This window comes from Nestor notabilis, unplaced genomic scaffold (genome assembly GCF_000696875.1).
Source record: "Nestor notabilis isolate BGI_N333 unplaced genomic scaffold, ASM69687v1 scaffold31945, whole genome shotgun sequence".
In the NCBI taxonomy this organism is placed as follows: Eukaryota; Metazoa; Chordata; class Aves; order Psittaciformes; family Psittacidae; genus Nestor; species Nestor notabilis.
Genome location: NW_009930340.1, coordinates 18,755 through 37,786, shown reverse-complemented (window position 1 = coordinate 37,786; position 19,032 = coordinate 18,755). Strand labels below are relative to the sequence as shown.

General features: G+C 37.2%; 1 protein-coding gene across 1 annotated transcript in view; it reads right to left on the bottom strand.

Moving 5' to 3' along the window:
* LOC104406389 (dachshund homolog 2-like) overlaps positions 1 to 9,700 on the bottom strand; it is a gene marked incomplete at its 3' end in the record, with an annotated part of 49,046 nt that extends 39,346 nt beyond the window's left edge. The window contains exons 1-2 of the mRNA XM_010015350.1: positions 9,670 to 9,700; positions 6,231 to 6,362 (exon numbers count right to left, since the gene is read on the bottom strand). Coding sequence (XP_010013652.1) covers positions 6,231 to 6,362; positions 9,670 to 9,700 — 163 coding nt within the window. The remainder of the gene's footprint in view (positions 1 to 6,230; positions 6,363 to 9,669) is intronic.
* Positions 9,701 to 19,032: the final 9,332 nt, after the last annotated feature.

Sequence of the window (19,032 nt, the reverse complement as noted above, 5' to 3'; positions counted from 1 at the left end):
CACTGTAACACGGCCCAGTGCTACTGCAGTGTCCAGTCTCCCCCAGAGAAATGCATCTCAGACTGGGAGGCCAAACGGGAGCCATGAAGTGCTCTGAACTTCCTTCTGGTCTCCAGGACATCTTTTAAGGTCTGTCTCTGCATGACACTGACCATCACTTCCTACCACCCAGCCTGGTCCCATCAGCTGTGTAATACGTGCTGTACCATGAGCCACACTCACAAGTACAATGTCATCTGCATGCTTGAGGAAAAAAGACACATCAAAAGTTTCATCCTCTTTCCTACCTATCCTAGCTACCCCAGTGCTCAATCCATTCATGTTCGAGGGCTGTGGACTAGTAGCTCACTGCCCTTCACCACTCAGTGAAGAAGGATGTCTACTTAGCCACAACTTCCAGCGTGAAAAGCAAGTATTTCACACTCACCATGACCATGGCATGTGTGTGTCTAAAGAAAAAGCACAGATGTCTCAATTTTTAGGATGAAATGTTTTAATACATCTGCTAGGGCTGGAGTCAAACAAGCACAATTTTTAGATGAGGTGGCACAGAAAACAAAACATACTAAATTTTCTCTTACTTCAAGACTGTATACATTCCTCCTGGAGAAAGGACAATTAAAGAAAATTAAATATATGCTTCAGTAGCTTTTCAATTGATTATGAAAATATTAATAGTAGTTTTGACTGCTTATATTTTTAAAATGGCATGAATGTTTTGTACTCTTTAAACAAAATTATCATCTTTGAAACAATAACTCTAGTCATGTAACAAAAATACTTGCTTTAACAACAGGAAAAATGACTTCATGAAGTCTGCACAGCACTCAAGGATTAAGAAAATCTGTTCTCTGGTCTTGTCATTTTTACTCTTACAATAAAATAACAGCCTCGGCATCCTGCTTTTTTGAATAAAAGTCCTACCTCTTTTGACTTTTCAAGCACTTGAAAATTTTAAAAGAGAAAAACTAAAAAATGCTGACCGTGTAATAGCTGGGTATTCATGGTGGGTGGAGAACATGAAAGGTTACAATATGGATCTGTGCCTACGCGTTTCTTTTCAACTTGAGCAGCATCCTCCTGCTTCTGCTAACTCGGCAATCATACAGCTGACAGATTTCTGGGTTTTCTAAATAATGCATGGGATTTTCTTTTAACATGTCACTGCAAAAGTATCAATTCTGCCCCTGTGTCGTTTGTGATGCTGATTTTCCTTGACAGCATTCCATTAAACCAATGAGTTTTTTCCCTCCTGATGGTTCCTTAAATATTCCTCTGAGTGATGTATTTGTGGTTTTTTAAACAGATTGTGAAGGATGTTTGCATTTGTGAGAAAACTGCATGGCAGGTACTGAAGGGAAAAAAGGATTAAAAGATAACACTTTTTTTTTTTTTTTTCCTATGAAGAGCTTTTTCTCTGATCCTCATATGCCAAAAGCTGGGGTGTTTTTCCTTTCTTTCTGCCTAACTTAGCTCCTTGTCTGGAAATTAAGCAACAAGACTGTACATACAGAATAACATTTTGACTTCCTAAGGAAATACCACCGAAACACTTAGTACTGTTTGATATCTCTCTTGGGAAAGCAAAACACATTTATTAAATCATGCATGGTAACTCCAAAAGCCAAGAGAAGGAAGTAACTGCTTTATTCTTTGCACTGAGGTTTTGAACAAACAGGTACTGTCAGGGACTGCTATGCACTGATCTTTCTTTGCTTACACAGCTTACAGGATGTTCACGTAATATCACCAATACTGTGCTTTGCAATCTATCCTTCACATTCCACTTCTATCATATATTTGTACAAATAATATGCTGCTATGCTATTAAAAAAACCCCACCTCTGATTTCAAATAAGTTTCCAATTTCCGTAGGCAATTATATGCTAATTTCCACAATACACGTCACCTAATTTTAATATTGCATGATGATGAAATAGATGATCTTTATAAACACTTCTGTGCAACCAGAGGGGTTTTGTTTTATTTTATTTCCATAGAACACCAAAACTGATTACATGGCTGGACTTACAAAGATCTGCATACGCATTCATCATACCTGCCTGCAGCTGTCAGCTTCAAACTTGTGATTTCCTCATTTTCCAAAGTGGAATATGAAAGGCACATATTTGTCATGCTTTACAGCATGACTTACTTTAGCTATAGCAACCCTCTGGACACAGGGCAACCCTCAGATGTGTGCACTGACTGCCGTCGTCAAACCATCTCATCTCCAAGGACTCACATAGAGTAGCCAAAAAGGAAGAGCACTTATGGCCACTGGGAATTACAGAGGGATTAATTTCTCCCACTTTCAAACATCTATGGCCCCAACTAGGTGGTTCATGAAATTCAACCTTCTTTCCCAGATCCTACAATAAGCAGACACTAAGCCACAAGGGAGCAGCTAGCACAGATCGGCTGGACTTCGGGGCCAGAGAACCTGTACTGCCAGATTAAATATGAGGGTTTTCAACTGCCTGAGAAGTTTGCTTCAACACTTCATATGATGAGTAGGAAGGTGCAAACAAACCTCTTTCTCTTCCGCAGAGAGTGGAAGGAGCACATTAATGTTCAAATGTATAACAACATTCCTCACAGCACTGTGAACTAATGCATTACTTCAATTAAAAAATACGTGCATATTTTTTGGTTGTTTGGTACATTTTTTCACAGTTTCAGTATTGTCTCTTGCAGCACTTTTATTATTTTTTTATAAGTTACTTAGAATATTCCAGCACTAAACTCCACCACTACTGAGATGATTACTGTAATATCACAAAAAGGAGGTAGGCAAAAGTATACCAGCTGGAATAGAAGCAGGAAAAGAAGTAGCACATTTGCTCCCCACTGCCTTAGACACATTTGTAAGACTCAGTTCCACACCTGTAATTTCCTAGAGGACAATACTTCATGAGGAATTTCAGTCAGTGATCCTGAGAGTTAAAGATCAGATTTTAAATGGATAGCATGAATTCTGGCTTCAGATAAATAAATTCTTGAAAGATTTCCATCATCATAGGTGCACAGAGAGAGAGAAAAACTACAGAAATGACATTCTAGTCACTACTAAATAAGCAAATCCAAAATTACTTCATACTGATTTTGAAAAATACAGAGGGGGAATGAAATTAATCTGACAAGACATCCTCACCACTTTTTTATTACACTAAAGGCCTGTACATACTTACATACTTCCAAAAAATCTGGCAATAAAATTTCAGAACTTAATACAGATCAACTACATTTTTAATTCAAAATATTCAAGAGCAAAAGAGACAATTCCACCCATCTATCAGACTACAGAATGAGGAGGAAGGCATATATCCTAATGTGAAATAGTTGGTGGTGCGTATCTTTTGCTCGCCAAAGGAAGCCAAAGTGCAACACTGAGGTAAAACCCCAGCAATCTCTGTAGTTGTGCTTTTTTAAGTAAACCCTGGAAGTCTTTGTTACAGTAGAAAGAAAAAAAAAATATAATCAAAGGAAGCAAAAGGTCCTCTGCTCTGTATAACTATATTTCTGATTTGACAGCTACAATTATAATCATTCAGACATCTATTTCCCACAAACTCTCCGCAGCCATAACCTTTAGTGATTAATTATAAAGTTCCAGGAGCAATAGTACACAGACTAATTTCCTAAAACAATAAAAGACAGAGTTTCTCATTTGGAGCTAAATGAAACACGAACAGGTTGTTATTCATGCTGAAATCTAGATGCAGAGTCATGTTGCAGCCATTACAGAAGCTATTAAACACAACCTCAAATCAAAGAAACTGTAGGTCTCTCTCCTAAAATAAAATGTTTTTCTCACTTATCAGGCTTCTGACTCCTTTGCTCTGTTCTTTTCTACCTCTTCTTGGTAAAAAAATTTCAAAATTCAATTTTCTTTCTCATTTCACATCCCCATTCTGGTTTTAATAGTCATTTAAACGGCAAGTGTCTAGAGCAAAACAAACAGTTGGTAAAGGTTTCATGCACACAAACTTATCATGGTGTTCTCTTCTCAGTGAATCGAAGTTACAACATGTGCATCGACTTCTAAACAAAGTGCCCGCTCTTCACACCCCACCTCACTCTCCAATGAGTTTTCTGCAGTGAATATTTGATAATTCCTCAGTTATTTTGTACAGTGAGTAGTATAGTCAAGTTTTACATTCCATTCATTTTGTTGTTTAGGAGTGGTTTTTTTTACACATCCTGCTGTACCTTCCGAACGTACATCTTTAAAAAATAATCCTCTAGTACATACAGGAGCCATGCATTAAAAGAAGTGATCCTACTGCTGCCATTGCAGACACTAAAAAGAGGGATTTTTAGTATGATTAGTAGTAGTTCTTTTTGTTAAGGATTTTTTCTCTGTCTGCAAGCAACCTGATCCAGCAAATTCGCTCTTGGCAATTTTACTCAATTAGGCAATGAAAAGAATTGAGAAAAGATCTTTACATAACTGACACCATATCCTTATTCTTGGGCCCCACTGCAACTTCAGCTAAAGTCAGCAGGAATTTTTCCAAATATTTAAATTGGTATTGAGTCAGTTATAGAACTCATTGAATTGCTAAATCTCAGAGAGCCTTCATTTAATATGCATACTCTTGACGTACTGTCGAAAAGCTGGTATGATAGTCCCCTATAAAACTTGTCAACGAGGTACCTAAAATAATAATATCAATGTACTCTGGTTTCTCACCAAATGAAGTATACAAATTTTGCCATTATCAGGTAACACATGAAACCATGAACATTCAGATTAGCAAGCTTTTGACACCCTTAATACTAACAATCATCTTTTCTGTATGAAGCTGCTTTGCTTTTCTATAGGAATTCTACCTTCAGTCGTATTTCTCAGCATTCAGTGAAACTTCATAGTTCATTTTGAAATATATACAGAGTATAAGAGTTACACAAACTAAATAAGCTTTCTCAGTGCTTTTTTTCTGAATTCAATACACACTAAGTAATTAGGGTCTGAGAGGTGAATAAGAAATACATATCCTACATAATAGAAAGCTGGGGAAGGGTTTAATGCATGAATTCAAAGCCAGCTTTCCTCAATACAGATGAGTACACAAAATTAGCAAGAGGCAATACCACTTTCGGAAAGACTGCTTTGTGCATAATTTGTCATGAATTCAAAGTTATTCCTTTAGAAAATGAGTCTAAGACCTCCCAGCTGCTGCTTTATTGGTCTAATAAATTACCATCTTGATGGTACAATGCATATACACTATACCCCATCCAAGCAAGCAAACCGTTAAAGCATCTTCATCTTGAGACGCATGTGTGACTTCAGAGATGTGTGAATGCCAATGGGAGATGTGAATGCAGTGAGGGATTACACAATGCCTCTGTTCTTGAATTGATAATGAAAACAAAGGATGTGCAAGCTTCCAGAATGGTAAGAGTGCACTGTAGGATTGTTTATGTAGAAAAAGTGAGTCCAAGTGAAACAGCCCAACAAGTCTAGGTATCTAGCAACTCTCTTGAGACAAAACAGATTTATTATTCTAGGTTCTCTACACTATCCAAGTAAAAATCTCTTCTATACACCTGAAAATAAGAATAAACAAAGAAGATATCCTCTTCAAAATATTAGTTTCTTACTTAAACTTTGAACCCTATTCTTGTGTAGCTGGGACTCAGGGAGCTTAGTTCAAATTTATACTAATGCTTACAGAAGTATAGACGGAACATGCGCTCAATGTCAGTGCCTTCTACCCCAAGTTATTCCAGCCATGTAGGCCTTAACAAATGTTTATTACAACTCTCCTTCACAGCTGTGGCTTGCAAATATCCATACAAGGAAAGAACAAAACACAGAAAAACTGGAGAGTTGGAAATTTAGCATTCCCTACTTTACCTTTCTCCAGTGAACTGTGGAACTCATAATGAGTTCAACAACCTGATGTTTTGGAAACTTTCCATCATTTACAGGAAAACTCTAGCCTCGTTGTGTTATTGCCAGTAGAGAAGTTTTTTGTTGGTACAAATATATTTAGGGAACAGTTTAAAATGTCTGCATTCTAATATAATGAAACTAATCCTTCACCAGAATTTTTCAAAAATTAATGACGACAGCTGTTAGGAGGAAAACCGAAGGAATACTGCAGGAACGGGTGCAGGAATTTTGCTTTGTCACTGGCAGAGAAACGCTTACAAAATAAAAGAGCACAAGAATTTGAGACAGATTTTTGATTTTGTTTCCCATGCGCAGCATTACTTACCTGCATTTGAATTGAGCTCTTCATTTTCTGACTCTGTTCCATTTTGACTTCCACTTCCATGAAGGCTATTCATTGCCATAAGTTTCATTTTCTGTAACTTCATAGCCTCTGCCATGGCAGCCGCTGTCAGACCTGGAAAAATATAAATAAATAAAATGCATCATCATACCATACAATGCAGCACTGAAAAACATGAAGAACAAAACAATTCCTTTCAGTGAGAAGAAGTCACATAAACTCAATACACATTGTTAGTCAGTTATGCAATGTTATTCAGGACACTCTTTATTTTAAAGTAGAATTATTTCAGTACACCACTCGAAGGATATTTTTTTTTTTACTCTGTTCATGTTTCTGGTTTTGTTTTTTTTATAACATGTCTAACATACCAAAATATTTATTTAATGGTAGCCCTTTTGATTATACTTTTACATATCATTTCCATTTCACTTTGATCATTTTGTCACTTTGATCACTTTCTGGTTGACTTACTTAGCTGCTGCAAAATTTCCAAGTACACTAGGTAAGACAGAGCATTCCTTAATTTCAACAGTTCAAAGCCAATTAACCTGGAACAATCAGTGCTGTGCTAATATATTATAAATCCAAATATTATTTACTCTTTTTCTGATGTCTGTTGGTTGGGATTAATATTATTGTTACTGGAAAATATTATACTGGAAATATTAGACAAGTAGAATATGGGTAATTACAAACTTGAGCCCACCTTTAAGAGACCATGAATACCAGCACAAATTTACAGAATTAAGGGGAACTAGTGGTAGAAGATTTTCCAGTGACCAAAACCCTATTAATTTCCAATAGTAAAAGAGGAGTAGAGCAGTGTCAGGCTACAAGTTACCATAATGAGCATGTTTTTATTATCTTCATTTCTGCTATCTTTTTTTCATAAAAATAAACTTTTAAAATGTTATCATTTGACTTGGTCTGTAGGAGGCAAGATTTTCTTCCAGACAGTATCAGATTTTTTACTCTGGGCAAGATATGACTGGAAATACCTTATCTGAAGTTCATCTATCTTGCAGGAAAATACAGGGGCTAAGGCTTTGTAACCAAAAAGATCTCTACGGGTATAATTGTTTGTTTATTCAGTTATGCATTAAACAGATTTACTGTCTTCCTCCCAGTGTAGCATGACTTGCTTTTGTCACTTAAAAAAGCAAGCTAAATACTCCATATCAGCTATCTTGTGACTGGCTGTGCAAGAGTTCCACAAATTCACTGAACTGCATTTTACCAAAAAGCCCATGATTTTTTGTTGGTGCCGCATGTTGTATCAACCCACAAAGATACCATACATCAAACCAGAACTGAATAATCTGCTGTTTCTGGAAAGTCCTGCTTACTGAGAGGTAATCAGATATGGATTAAAGTGAACTAGTGATTTTCACATTCTATACTGCCACATATCCATAAATTAAAATACCTTCTTTAAAAGCTGCTACGAATTTGACATTTAGTTTTAGTTCTACTGCTCCTATAATAGGCTTCACAGAAGTTCTCATTATATTCAGTAAGCAAGCAACCATAGACTCCAATTGCATGGAGGAGGGATGTGTATTATCACATATGGATACAGCAATTTGCTTAACTTCAGCAAATACATTCCTGATTACTATCAGGAAGTTGGAAATGAGAGATAAGGAGGTGGGAGTTACACAAGCCCTCTTCTCTCCAGGCTGTCTGTCCCGCTCATCCCATCTTGCCTAGGAGCCTCTCAGCATTCACAAAACCCAACTGTAGTTAACGCACTCCTGTACTCCCAAAGCTCTCATGCCAGACCCAACAAATATAACCTACACTAATTAGGCATTTGTTTTACTGTTTTGTCATGGGTACATGAGAAACTACATTGATTTCATTATTAATATACACCAAATATAAGCTTATAAAAATAATTCCAGAAAACGTTACCAGGAATCTTGTCTTCCAAGATTCATATACGGCAGTCCTCACTTCATAGAGAAGATCACAATACTGTAACAGCAGTCACTTCTTATTTAAAAATCAGGAGTTTTCTTAATACCCTTTAAGTTCTTTTGCAAATGCTACACGGTTTGTATCAAGCAGATATAAAATCCTAATGCTTAAACTCCTGTTTTTACCAATTCCCCAGCTGACATCACTCACACTTAATCCATCAAAGAATGCATCTTCAATGATAAAACTGTTCACACACTTTCTGGAAGAGGTGAAATAGTCTATAAACTTTTCTATTTTTTTCTTAGGGAAAGGAAGTGGGATTGCTCTGAGTGAATTCAATGAGTGAATTTCACATTATTTTCAGGAAGTTCAAGAAACAGCATCAGCAGAAGCCTTCTGAGGAATTTACTGGTTTTAAGATTTCCAGGCACATGTGTGACTTGCCTGCCTACCTGCACAGCTGCACTTTTCCTGCTTGTCCCAATAAATTCCAAGTTTTAAGGAACAGCCATCACTAAAGCATTTTCAGAACTTGTACCCACTCACAGCCTACTCTCTTTTCACTTCATACTTCGAATCCATTTGCAAAGAATTCACATTTATTTTAAAGGTTACAAAAAATATAAAGTCTGAACATGAAGGTTTTTATCATAACATTTTATCGTTTGTGTGTACCCAAATATGTATAGATGAACCATTACCCCAGTAAGTATTTTCATCTGGGTCAGTATTTATACAGGTTCTTTATACTGTAAGTCATAAAATTTTACTTAGTTTAAATATACAAAAAAGTAAAGAAACAGGGAATGGAAAGTAAATTCAGACCTTTAGTAAAATGTTCAGAGAAAAGGCAAGACAAAAACTTATCCAGGGCACTGTACAAAAAACCCCAAACTAACAAAATCCAAAAAACCTACTGAACAGTCATATCAGCACAGTGAAGGCAGAAAGGGTACTGAGAAGCAAGGAGAAAACAACAAACAGTCCTAAAATCACCACGATGCCACCTGCAGAAATTAAAGGTAATTATTGTCAGGCATTTTTAGCTCCCTAACCAGACACAGCTGTCATAAGGACAACAGCCAAAAAACAGTGATGTATCGGAAATCTATGCTGTGCCATCTGCCACACCAAAGTCACTCTACTTCAGCACTAGAAATTTAAAGATTAAAGCACAGTCCTAATGTAGAAAGCCCTACACCTGAAGATCCTGAGCAGTCAGACATAAACTTGAAGCAGATATGACCAATACTATCTCTAAGCTCAGTATCAGCAAAGTCTTTCTACTCTCAACTCAATCTATACAATTTCTTACTTGAGCTGTGACAGCAGCAAAAGCCCCCGAATCTAACTGTATGAGGCATTTTAAAAACAGTGTACTAATGCTTCAGCATTTCTGAAAGCTAATAAAACTGAAGTTAAAGCAAATGGTTTCAGCGGTCAGGGTGTGTTACTGATTGAAATGATGGAAGAAAATGTACAGCAAATCACCCACTGGCATAATCTTCAATTAAGGCTATGGCCATGGCTAACGTTACTGAAGCTACCATTTAATTTAACTATTAATAAAACTCCTTTCTATAATTGACTCAGCTCTGGCTAGCTGTAGCAAAGAGGGCTATTCTTCAACTGACTTATCTAAAGATCTACAAAGAACTGAAGAATCATTCCCATCCTCTCAGATGAATCATTAACAGCAGCAGAATCTCACTTAGAGTACCTCACTTTGAAAAATGTGCTTAAAAACAGCTGTATCCCTCTGCTTTCACCTGAAAAAAAAAAAAAAAGGATCACTGGGAAAACCAACATGCTGGATTACACACTTCAAAGCTTCTGGTTTATTCTCTCCATTTACACTCTAAATTTCCCTTCCTTCAGTTATCTTCTGCCAGCTGTGATCAGTCACTGAACATCCAGGAAATTAACTATGTACCACTTATTATCAAAGACAAACACGCACAACCTTTACACTAACAACAACAACAACGGGTGAGTCTCATCACTGTAACCACAACGTGTTTTCCAAACCGCTAGCAGCGATGTGGCCGGTGGAGCTACTCCTGCCAGCGGTACCCCACAACCCACCATTTGCCTCAGCTGAAAGACGGCAGCTTCACAAAGAGGTGCTGGGGTTCCTTGAGAGACACATCAGTGCTAATGCAGAGACCTCAGAGCCACGTTCTGGGTCAGTCTCTGTATGTGAATCTCCATTACATTTGTGTAACAGAATGGGATGGTGTGCTCGGGTACACCTGCATCATGCATATGGCAAAACAACCAACTGCCATTAGTAATCTTCATTTCATAATTTCAGTTTTGTCAGGGCATTGTGTACTCTCTCTCTCTGACAAGTCAGCACAACTCTGCTGTACCACACAGGAATTTAGCCCTGAAACAACCAGTCAAGAACACACAAACCAGCACATTTTATGCTCAGGTTGCACTGAAGGACAATTCTGCAATTGTATTCTGAGCCACGGCCAAAATATACCTAAGCACCAAACAGTTTTCAAATTCAGGGGTTTGATCCAAATTAGGACCATGCTCAGCTTACTCAACCTGGCACACGGCATTGCTCTGGGGAATACCTGCTGCTTGTGGGGTGTAGGAGACTGAAGAGCCCTGAATGTACTGTGAGGCTTGGTTGCTTCTGTTAGGGCTAAACCCACTGAATACAACCACTGCTCCAAACATCCAGATACCTGTAGTACTGTAGTGTAGAGGGTGTGAAGACCGGTCAGGTTTCTCCAACCCTTGTCTGCATCATATTAAAGTTAGTGGCTAATTGTTTACTCAAATATCCCCTATGCAGACAAAAAGACTACAGAGGATTATTCCTCTGTGAAGTCTCAGGAGTTATTTCAACAAAAAACATTTTTACTGCATGGCCCAAAGTTCACAACTCCGAAGTTGTTTGCAGCCTGTCCCCCTCAGGGCCAGCCTCCTAGTACAGGGCAGGGCTGAACCCAACCACCTCCCGAGCACCTGGACATGAGGGGACAGAGCCTCCAGTGAGCATCACCATTTACCCATTAGCACATAGCTTCTTGGAGACATAGTAAACCAAAACTCTATACATTCCCACAGAGAGGTACCTAGGGTGTCTTGCATGCAAGTGAATCCTCCATGTTTAACTAATGTCCAGTCATTGAAAATTGGATTTAATGGTGAGTACAAGGAGTCTGAGCATTTTAAGGTGATCCTGAGTATCTGCTAATCTTGTACTCTAGCTACAGCTATTTTTTCAGTTCCCTGATTAGACTGTGCCCCTCCTTCATATTAGTTTGAAAGCTCTTCTGTCAAAACTGTGAACAAGTAAATTAACTAAAGGAGAACTATGAGTAATCAAATCTTGAGGTTTGCAATTAATTAAATGAAACGGTGAGTCAGTGAACTGAAGAATGGTATTAAAACAAAACATTTAATTAAATTAACAGTCACCACACTGCAATTAATAATATTCAAAAGGAAAAATGAAAACCAGTTTAGTCTTGCCATATTATTTCAGTCTAACAGTCAAGCATTGTGCATCAGCTTGTCTGTTATTTGCATTCAAAGCTGCTATGGGTCAAGTATGATGTGCTAAAACAGGAATAATGAAACATCTGGTAGTATGAAATGTTAGTATGAGATACCATATTGCAAACAGTGAAAACAATTCCGAAACATCCAATAAATTGGGCCTTAGAAGGCTGAAAAGGATTTACTTTCTTTCCCATTTTCTTCAATATAGAAACTAATTAAAATAGATACATATAATGTACTTCATGGTTTCAAAATGCCCACAGGAATTTACTAATTAACTTAATCATTCACATTCAAAAGGGGAGGTTTCTCTGTAGCCGAAACAAATCATTCTTGTTTAGTACTAAACAGGTAGGTAAAACCCAGCTACTAACACAAAGGACAGTGAAACTAAATTCCTGAAAAAGAACATTAAAATAAGCAAAGTGCTAGAGCAGTTTTGACACAGGTCCAAACATCTAAATCTTACTATTGCAGATTTCTTCCATTTCGGTACACTGACTCAATTAGAAACTGTAGGAAAGTTTTAGCTCTAGTGTATGTTATGCCTTCAATGGTTGTTCAAAGATATCCTGGCTATCATTGCGGATAAGTCATGATAATCCATCAACATGAAACATTTGAGAGACTTTAAGGAAGGAACTTGGTGAGTAATTGGCCACTGCAGGCAGAGGATGGGATTTCAGCAAAAGCACCATAGCACTAGGCTTTATCATGGGCTAAGTGGTGTATTCACCCCAGGTCCTGGAAGGACACTCTGAGCCCAGACTGAAACTCATGCTACATCCATTTGACACTGCCAAGCTGAAATGTAGTCAATAACAAAAAAATGTATTACAACAGCTGGGTTTCTTTCATCTGTTCTGATACCTGCAGCCAGTTGTTCTGATACTACAAGCACAGTTTAAAAATGTGTTCTTCTTTCCCATTTTTCAACAGGAAAGCACCTCAAACTGCAGGATACAAAAAAGCAAAAATCGATTTTTAGAGCAGAAAATCTGGAACTATTAATACAGTATTCATACAAGTTACATGTTCAAAGTGAAAGAGAAAATACAGATAATTCTCTAAATGTGTTCACTTACTGAAAGTTCAGAGACTACTGATGATAATCTTCAGCAAAACGTATCAGACAATAGTTAAAATTTTTGAGTGGCCTAAAATTTTTAAATACCACCACTTGAAAATGTTAAGAAAATTATACTATGGCAAAAGAACCTTCTTGAGGGAGGGGAATAAAACTAAACAAATATTATGAGTATTTGTCAGGAATTGTGAGAAGTTAATTTTCCACCGAGACGTTCCAGTCTGCTCGCTTCTGCAGTGAACTGTCGCACAGCCTTTACTTGAGAGACCTTATTCTTTGCCTTTCTGCAGTCCCCGAATATTCCCACATAGCTTCCACTGCTACAGCAGGTAGACAGGGACAGACCTACAGATAGGTCTCTTCATCATACAACCTTGCTTCCCCTATAGGTCAATCGATTCTCTATCATCAACCAGGCAGTTATGCTGGGGAACAAAACAGTTTGTGATAATGTGATTTAAAGACTGCCAAATGCTCAAGGGATCAGAATGGGGTTTGCATAAATGCTTCTGAATTTTTGATGGCTCACTTCTGCAGTCCTAGTCATTTTTGTTTAACACTGTGTGCTTGCTCACCTTATTTTAAATCTAAAATATAATTTCATGCAAAAGTTCACATGAGCATAAACAAGATTAAAACGTTTACACATCAAAACATCCCTGCCACTTCACAGAATAATTCACATAAGTAACAGGTTGTCATTCCCCTATTTCACACAGATTTAGACAGTAGCAAAAGTCCTGATACTTACAGATCTGGCTGTTCACTTCAAAATATGGGGAGAGTTTGCTTTCCAGATGCTTTCATCCATGTCTGCCTCTATTATTTACGCTTCCCACCCTAGTTATAACCTCTGTGTTTTCCACAGCTTAATCTTACCCTCCCTGATACCCATCTGAAAGATTGGAAACATTTTAAACACTAACATCTTCTATTAAGTCTCTGTACCTGAGATACTTCATATCCTTGACCCATATGGAAATATGATGACCTGTCAGATTTCTTGTCTACACCTAAGGGGCTCAGTTCAAAGTATATTGAAATTTTAATCCCAAACCTGTGCTTAAACCTGTATTAAAATGAGCACTCATATTCTAGCTGATACATAGCAATACACTGCTACATAGCTCACAGATGGCTTCATATCCAGAAAGGTAGCCTTTATCTTATGTCAAACAAAATTTCTGCTTAACTTATTGGAGGGAAACAGAAAAATTAGAACTACAAAAAGCATTGAGAGGCTTACATTCATCTTTTTTTCCTTCATTCTCCAAGTGTGTCTCATGAGATTTGATTCATTTTGTGACATTTCTGCTCTTTTTTTACAGTCTATGTCATGAGAATGATTTGTCAAGACTGTAATGCGTAATACTTTTAGTATGCTGCACCACTGTGACCTTTACCTTCTTCTGTATATTTGATTGACTGACCACCCCACTTTTGATCTAAAGGTTTCCAAAGATGGAAGCGTACATAAAACAGATGCATGAGCCATTGAATTATTGTTGGAAAGATGACAGTCACTTTATACAGATAATCTGGATGTTCTCTGGCACGTATCTGATGCAATTTTAATAATACTGGAAGTTTTCAACATAAAATGAAAACTTACACTATGTGGTGTACTTAAAAAGTGTTTCATACATCAGAAGAGTCACGCATTCATGCCTTAGGACTCAGATTTCAGTCAGGATGGCAAGTGCAGATTTACTTGAGACTAATTCAGAACACCCTGGACAGCACTAGCAGGGCCTAATGGCCACCTTCTCTTGGGCTTCAGAGCTCACTGCATTTGCTGCTGACTGCAAGCCTTAGTTATTCATTTTAGAATACATTTGGGTTCATGGGACCCTAAAATTACATTATAATTACATTTAAGCCTAACAGTCCTCATATTCACCATGGACAGTCTGTAACTTCTCCATAATCACAGAAGTCTGTCATGGTGCATGTGCTGCCATCTGAAATTAAAATTAGCTGTTGTTATCTTTTTTTCTCCACAGTTATTCCTTTCCCATTAAATCAATTTCTGTGGGTTTAAAGCACTTGTCCATAAACAGTAATGACAGGGAAATTGCAGAAGTTTTTGGAGGTCCTTTCAGTTAAGTACCAAAAAGTCTGAAAGCTTATCTGGAGTTGGCACAAATCTCTTGAGTTTGTAAAATTAATTGGGCTGGAAGGTCTTCAGAGAATAAGGATAACTTTGTGAGTGATTTCAAGCTACTTCTTACTTGTGATTGGAAAATACCCCACAAATATTTACTTTTTTTAATCAGATGGCACAGCTCAGCTATGTCCCAGCTGTCTCAAATCACTATTTAAAAAATGGTATATTTCAAGGATTTTAAGTGAATACTGAATTACATAAATTCATTATGCTACAGTAGTTCAGCTGAAACTTCTATATACTGTCAAGATCAGCACTGCTGTTAGGGCCTGGGTTGTTAAGATATTAACCCTGCAAGGTGATGTTCACTTCAGTAGGACCAGCCTGAGCACAGCTTTCAGATCTCTTACCTAACCCGTCCTGGAAGCTTAAGTGTTAAGAGACAAATGTTACTCCAACCTTTCCTTGGCTGTCTCTCTGAACTGAAACTGACCAAATAATAATTTCACATTATTACTCACCAAGCTACTAACAGCAGCAGCAGCTCCCTCTTTACTCAAGATGGCAACTGCACCATAGAATCTTTGCTTGCAAAATGAACAGCAGGAACACTGTGAACAATAAACTGTTCTCCACTATGGTTCACACTGGCTAGAAGAATGGAGAACAATTTGTATTCAAACTCAAAGACAAACTTAAGCTGCAAGCGTAGACAAAGTACTCAATGAAGGACACACTTCCGCCTTCTTCACAGCCACTGTGATGGCCCAGTTCTTGCTAACAACCAGTGTTAGCTCAGGTAGTAAAATTCAAGCCAGGCTCCTCCATTTACACAACTTTGTAGAATCAACCCCTATATGGTATTTCTTTCACATAAGCAATTTTTTAAGACCTTTGTCAGAATAGAAACTGAATGCTATGATAACACGGCTACCACTGCTCTTAGTTACTTAAGGCTGAGACATATGCAGCCAGTTCATAAAACCCACAAGAATATTACACTTACTTGAAGCACAATAACTTAAGCAATAAGAAGAGTGAGCACATGCACTCCCTTGCAAATGGCATTTGATTAATGCAACCTCAAAAATGCAAGTTTGAAAGCAGCATCACTTATGAACATAAATTCATGAAATATTTTTCCGAGACCTACAATCACTTTCCAATTCTGGTTGTTGAATGAAAGCAAAATATTAGCACTTTAAGATCATTTACAATACCTCAGCCTGTTCACAGTGAAAAGTATTTTGGATGGTATTAGGACAGACTAGTAAAGCACTAATGTCCTCTGCAAGAAAAGAAACAGTTCAGTAAAAATTCAGGAAATCACTGCACATGCTCCAAGTGGATGTCCAGTTCTAAGGCAGAACCCACCACATTTACAAGTACTATCAACCTGAAAAAGATGTAGAATGCAGCACAGAAATACAATGTAATTTTTCTTGAATAGCCAAGTCATAATTTTCCCAAATGAATTCTCCATTAATTGTTCAATGTAAAATGAAATAATACGTGGGGGAACAAGATTCTAGGTTTCTACATTCTCAAATTAAGACTCCACCTACTGATCTCTCTTATCTCTTTTGGCGTAACAAAACCTGCTGTATTAGGTTTTGGTTTCGTTTTTTGTTTTTGTGGGGTTTTTTGTTTGTTTGAGGTTGCGGGGGTTTTGGGTTTTTCTTTTTTAAATTCAGCGAGTGGAAAAACACATCCATCCCAAACAGTTATAACCTGATGCTTCATACGGTCATCACCAACGTAGCTTTCGCCACAAAGTCCCTTCCAACAGTATTGCTTTAAGTAGGATTCTGTGGTGAGCTGGCATTAGTGGTGTGTCATGGCATATTTGTGCCATATAATTCTTTTTTCTAAGAAGAAAAATAGTATTTTAGGTTAGTTTATTTTATTTCAACAAGGTTTGGGCAGCAACCCAATCAGCTGTACTGGGGAAAGGACAAGCTTTCATGCAACTTTCCAGCCAATTTCAGTGAGGCAAGAACCACCATGTCAGGCAGAGAATGCTGCCCACATGCTTTCTCAGGTCAAAGCTGAGTTGCTGCCTTGGGCACCCTCTGCAAATCGGTGATGGATATGTGAATTTCTAATACTGCAAAGGAAAAATGAGGAGGCAGCCTGTAGGCAGGAGAAACCAGATTTAACTTCCAGCTATGTTTAGAACACAGGTAAAGAAACACAGAGAGCTGCATTTTCCTCTGGGCATAAAATAATGACTATTGATCATACCACCAGAGGCTGTATGGAACGTGATTATAGAGTAGAGTGTACCTTCACTACTTTTTTCCTCAACTTTTTTTACTTCTGATTGCTCCCATCTCTCTGGTTTTAAGTTACTTTCATATATAGTTTTGTTGAATCTTATCCATACGCATTTACTTACACAAATAAGCAGGAGACAAGTAATTTAGTCCCAACAGGTTAATATCATCTTTGGTTATGAAGTTATGCCAGAATAGCTATTTCCATTTTATGCTATGCAAGGTAAAGGACATTTTTCAAAGCTGAGACACTGACTGGAAGCTTATTTTCTTGTTCCAGGTGGTGAATAAAAATAACACATAGAAGATGAACTACACCATTTTTAAAATCATAAAGGATGTGTCTCTACTCATTGGTCAAGCTGAATTAACTCTCAGCCTCCAAGCCAAATGCAGGCTCAAGGAGGAGAGGAATCATTTAGTCACTGAATTGAAACACACAGTAATCTAAAATTATGCAAATATTCTCTGTGCCCTTGCAAATCTTTACAGATTCACTGTACTGGTCTTTACTCCTGAGTCTGCATTAGTATAGCAGTTTCATTTCTTCCAGAACTATGGCAACAAACATTTTTAGCTTAGGTTTTGTGCAACTATTTCAGTAGTCAAAGTACATTCAGATCTTAAAATAGAGTCTCAATTTTTAAATCAAATTAATTAGATTTTATTTAAAAATAAAATTATGTTTAATATAAATTATATATAAGATGTGCTGAAGTTTTGTTGGGGTTTGGTTTTTTTTTTAGCCAATTCAGTAAAATACTGCAGGTATCTATTTATATTAGTTTTCCAGAAGTCTGCATTATGTAAGTAACCCCTTTCAAGTATTCCTTTTAAAATTATTATCCTCTGCAGTCTTCAGCCATTTCTCAATATTAATACTGCACTTTTTGCAGCAGAGAAGCTTTTTCTACTTTTTTGAGTTGAGAGGTTTAAGTCTACTTTAAGAGTTTTTCCACAACAATAGCTTGAGTATTACATATTATTATAAATATCTCTAGGTAATATTCCAACATATTTCCAGTAAGCATTTAACTCTGGCTTTAGAAGTTTAATATGCAATACATCTGTCAACAGTTTATTAAAAAGACACATTCTGATTCTTCTATAGACATTGCTTTTACATAAAACTTTTCAGTATTTATCTACTGTATCATTTAATTAAGATTTTCCTAACCATGGTACTACATTGGTAAGAGTAGGTCTAATAGCATACTTACTGTGGATTAGTTAGTAATTGACTGGTTCACTATGTTATATATAAATTAACTGGAATTCTACTCCTCTGTATAGTTTTAGGAACCGGTATGTGTTTAAGAAACATCTACTCACTTCACTTAAGCTGGGAAGTGAATGTGCAACTGTTAGGTTGCCCTGATGTGTTGGAACTTACAGATGACCAAGAAACATCTTTACAATTCTATTCAGGAAATAAAGGATGTAACAGTCACAATGCCATCTGTCCTTATTTCTTTCAAAAAGCCACTAAACTGCTCATACTTGAGAAGAAAATTAACCTTTTTACTGATTAATCACTAGACAGCTTTGACTGGTGAAAAGAAAATTGTATTACAAATGAACAACTACCTGTTGTCAAATTACAAGGCATTTTCATCAAAGGACCAAAAAAGGCAGCACACTGACCAGTTAACTTGCTTCCACTGACCTGGGGGGATTTTTTTCAGTTAACAGCTTCTGAAGAATGCTTCCTTTTGATTCTTGTCTCTGACACAAAAATGATTGTCCCGTTTAACCACTGTTCTATCACATACATCAGAGAATCCTATTTACTCACACACTACTGGAACATTAAAACACAATAGCACGATTGTCTCTGGAAGAAAATTTTAAAGATTGTCTTTT